The 4,886-nt window shown below is 35.6% G+C and overlaps 1 protein-coding gene across 2 annotated transcripts in view; it reads right to left on the minus strand.

Annotated features, from left to right (window-relative positions):
* Positions 1–835: 835 nt before the first annotated feature.
* Positions 836–4,886, minus strand: part of LOC106476722 (forkhead box protein O-like) — a 41,141-nt gene continuing 37,090 nt past the window's right edge. For both annotated transcript variants that reach the window (XM_022381371.1, XM_013937358.2), the window contains exon 3: positions 836–3,089. In XM_022381371.1, the coding sequence (XP_022237079.1) occupies positions 1,878–3,089 (1,212 nt within the window). In that variant the 3' untranslated portion in view covers positions 836–1,877. The remainder of the gene's footprint in view (positions 3,090–4,886) is intronic.

Consider the following 4,886-nt stretch of genomic DNA (forward strand, 5'->3'; position numbering starts at 1 on the left):
TCAGATCTTTTTATTTAACTTTTTTGAGCAAATTTATGAAATCAATATAAGACGATATTAGGTAATTAATACAACGTGGTTTTTGATAAATTTGAGAAGTATATTCGTAGTTGATGTCTTACAAGTTTGTTTTTACGGAATTAAGAATAATTTGTAGTTTGGCACATTCGCCACTAAGTATATGAGCACTAATAAGATGACAACAGGAATCATGCATTTCCTTACTTTCAGCTGTTCTTGCTCGAGGTTAATCGAAGAACCACTTGTAACAGATCTTATATTATACAGGATAAATATTTAGAGAAAGGGTGTCTACATAAGCAAAATGTCATGGTTATCACTAATTTCTATATTCAAAGATCAAATTTCATATTCTAGATGTTAGTACACAAATTTTAAAAAAAATGTTATAGAAGTATGAATAAAAAATTATACTTTTTGTGTGTGGAAGTTTCATATACTATAGATGACGAAATTACGAATATTTAAATGTACATGTTGGTAACATTTTCACATTATACGATATTTTTTTCGTCTGACCTAGTGATGACCAAACAAGTGAATACAATTTTTCATGACTTATTCAAATTAAAAACTGTCGTACATGTTTTTTAAATTCAGGTTAGATTTCGGTTTGGTTTGCAAATGATCATAACATAGGCATTTTTCCATTCATCCGTTTTTTACTCAAATGAAAATTTATTTGCCGGGTTTCTTCACACTTCTTTAACCAAATTCTCTTTCAAATTTTCCACATGACACGAGCCTAAAGATTGTCTTGTTCATATAGTGGTTGAAAGAAGCTTAAAAAACAAAGACAAAACACATGAAACCATTTAATGCATTAATAACAATTGACATTGTGTTTATTCACGTATAACTGAGTGACATTTTCACAACTGTTCAAAAACGTTTATAATCTTTTTGTCCATAAGTACAAACATTAATATGTAAGATTTCTTTACCGCTGAGTCAAATAATCAGAAATGTTTCATACGCAAGTAGATGATATATAACTTTCTCTGCCCTGTATCTGAGACAGGGCAGAATTTCATCCTTCTTCAAATTCTTAATATCAACTACACCGACAAAACCACAACCACGATACAACATAATATTTTGTCATTTAACTAATATCTGTTACAGTGGGAATATCTATTTGAAATAAAGCTTGAGAAAGAAATGCAACACCATTTAAAAATGAAATATTGAACATGATTTACGTTCTTAAGCCATGAATTGAACACCAAATACACAGCAACACTAGTGTCTTTTTTTTTCTCTACTGGGAAGTTGGGTAATTGAATAATGGAGAAACACAGCGCAAATATTTTATGTGAACATAATTAAGTTTATATATATATAAAGAATATGTAAGTTGGGGCTTTCTAGAATCCGATTTTACTCAGCCCACAAATACTTGGTTAATTTAACCAAACTACATCATATTACACTGTTATAGTGTGACTTTGTTTTTGTGTTTAATAAGTTTTTCTTATAATGTAGTGACATTATATGCCCGTTTTGACATTTTAGTATCATGTTATGTACAACAGGAACACCAACAGCCCCGATGTGGGAGACATGTAACATGAATGTTTTCTACAACAAGCGTAATAACAATAAAGCTCACAGGGACATACACACACACACTCACTGGTTTAGCGGGTTCAAACCCTGGAACAAACGATCATATTATAGGCTTTTTTTCATCTCTGTATATTAAAACGATATACCAAACAACATTTCTTCTGTTATTCTCCAACAAACAGTTTGATTTTTTTTCGTAAACAAAGAATTAGAGCAACATGTGCGCCTAAGAACATTTTGGGCACCAGAGGCCAATGTCACTAGATCTAGTTAACTTTTTTTTTAATTCAGTGTACCCAAGGACGTGTGACCCTAGATGTCGTCATTGTTGTACGAGGAGGAACCCCAGTCGAATTGGTGTTCATGGGATCAAAATTAAAGTCCAAATTTCCATCTACACTCAATTCGTGTCGAATGACTTGATCTACATCACATTCCAACCCCCCTTGAATCATGTCAAAGTTCAAGTCAAGGTCATTTGGCAAAGCGTTGTTGAGAGTGAGAAGATGGTCTAATACTTCACTTGCGGTGTTACCCAGAGAGGTCGCTGTGGTGTTGATGCTTTCTTTTTGAGCCATTGAAGCCCGCATGGGATATTCCCTAACCAAGGGAAGACAGTAGCTGTTTGGGATGGTTTGTCTGCTTGGGACTATTCCAAAGGAATTGTGCTGCTGCACCAACTGGTCCAAGTTGTGACTGGGTGACAAGGACTGGTTGGTATGGGCGGGAGATAAAGTTTGAAGGTTGGTTAGGGTATAAGACGCCCCATTCAATAAATGTTGAGGACTTCGTTGCTGAGGCTGGAGTGGTGTTAGAGTAGGGCTGTCACTGTCCGATGTGTGGTAGGAGCCATGGTAATCATACCCGTAGCTTCCAAGATTGTAACTGTTATTGTTAAGTCCACTGGACATCTGGCCAGTCGGGCTGGCCCTCAAACCACAATCTACCAGATAAGACCTTTCCCCTGATCCCAGCTTCATTGTTTCGGCCAATGAACCTACTAGCTGATCCGTTCCGTACCTGTCCATTCTTCCAGGGGGTGGTCCATAAAGTCCCAAGGTACCAGAGTTATTCAAATCAGAGTTCCAAGGTATGGGCGATAGTGGCGGCACCTGGCTGTCATGCATGTCAGTCTCCACAGCTGGTATAGGGGAAAGCCGACTGCAAGAACTGGCATTGGAAGACGCACGAGGACGGAAATCTGAACTGAGCTGAAAGCCGTGATGTACAGGCGACTCAGGGAAAATGTCTAGGCTTTCAGAGATAGAGGAGCTAGGGCTGGATGTAGGTTCTAGTCCGTTGCGTAACGCTTCCACCTTCTTCTTAACCCGACCACGCTTCTTTTCGTACTTCTGAGTTTCCATGCTGGTAGCTCTTCGTCGAGCAGCCTTCCCAGGCTTGGCATCGGGGTTGATCATCCACCATGAACTCTTTCCCGTGCCCTCGTTCTGCACCCTCATGAAGCGATTGTGAAGGGATAAGTTGTGGCGAATGGAATTCTGCGTGAAAGGAGAAAAAACAATTAACAACAAACACTTAAAAAAGAACTATTACAAACAATATAAAAACAAAACTATATTAATTTTGCACAACTATATGTTTGGCCAAATCGTGATGGTTTATTCTTTAAACAAATAGATATTAATGAAAAAACGAACGCTGAAACTTTGAGAAATTATACCTACACACACACATAGATGTTTAATTTACCAATAAATGACAGACAGCATAAGTACAAACATGGTAATAAATATATGTGGCAAGATATTCAAAACATCTAGCCAAGGAAACATTATCTCTGGTGCATCACTATAAACATTCCTAACGAAGCATAAGCTTTGTTATTTGTTTTAGAGTAAAGCCACAGTGGCCAATATGTTGTGTCCACCGCGTGGAAATGAACCCCGGATTGTAGTGTTGTAAGTCAGTAGATTTACCACTGTCCCACTAGGGAACTACTTCGTAAGTATGACATGTAAGATATACTTTCTTTTCTTTTTTTGTTATTTATAGCGAGCTCGTTCAATTTATTGCAATTCATATATAAGCAAACTTATGATTGGCAATATCAAATTCCCTGCTAAAGGAATTATATTATTGTATAAAAAATTACAATTTGTACAAAGGGCACTGGACTACAATATAAATTATTTATTCCAAAAATCCATAAGTGAACGTAAAGAAGAAGAATATGTTATAATATGTCAACCACTCTACATCTGTCATATCCATTAATATGGCTCAACAGGTCGACTAGGGTATGACAGACAGTAGTGGTTGAGGCATTATTTATATCACGATATAGCATGATTACCATTCTACCTGTAACACCATGAGTAGTGTGGTTTAAAGTTATATTGAAGATGTTGTACTACTTAGAGGAAAAGTAGCCCATGTTAATGTCATTTTTATCCAGATTACCTGTGATCTAGTTATACACATTTTTGCTCGTTGTCGAATCACACATGGAAAGGTTTCGGAAATCTTAAAATGTCTTTAGAAGTGATTAGACATCACGCAAGCAAAAACTGTAACGACAGTAATGAATCAAATTTTGTTAAAACACTTTTAGGCTAAACACAGAAGTACGAAGACTTGCAGTGTTTGTTGCTTTTAATAGTCTTTTGTGGCGTGACTTTCAACCACTTGCCTTGAAAGAATATTAACCATACATGTTACGAAGCTCGAGCAAAAGAGGAAGTGATTATTTTAAGAGCATGAAAGTCAGAAGCCAACACCCACTTTTTCTGAACGTATTCATCCTGTTTGTAACACCATAAGAACTAAGAATAGAGATCTATAGTTCGTTGGCATTGCTGAAGATGCACAATACAAAGTTGTTTAAAATTAGCTGAAGATATCGTTAAGATTGTGTTATGTTTAAACCTTATTACTGGACGAAAATTAGCATTCGAACGAAATTGATTCACCCACATAAATATGTGTACATATATATCTATATATATATATGGAAATTAATTGTGAATTTCAAAGCCTGTTATATACTGATATATCTGTGTACGATGTACTAACATCGAATTACAATGTGTGCAATATTTCTACACTCATGTACAATAATATTAATAATTGCAAAGTTTGCCATGCTTCTAAACAGACATAAAATAATCTTAATTTTATTTGCAAAAGTTTTCCATTTTCCTAAACATGCTTACAATGTGCTTATTTGTCATATTTCCAAACATGCATAAACAATTATTAATTTTAATTATCAAGTTTGTCCTTCTGCTAAATTTGACATGTACTCGTCTTGAATTCGCTCAGTTTGTATATACAAA

The sequence above is a fragment of the Limulus polyphemus genome, unplaced genomic scaffold (genome assembly GCF_000517525.1).
Source record: "Limulus polyphemus unplaced genomic scaffold, Limulus_polyphemus-2.1.2 Scaffold158, whole genome shotgun sequence".
Classification (NCBI taxonomy): Eukaryota; Metazoa; Arthropoda; class Merostomata; order Xiphosura; family Limulidae; genus Limulus; species Limulus polyphemus.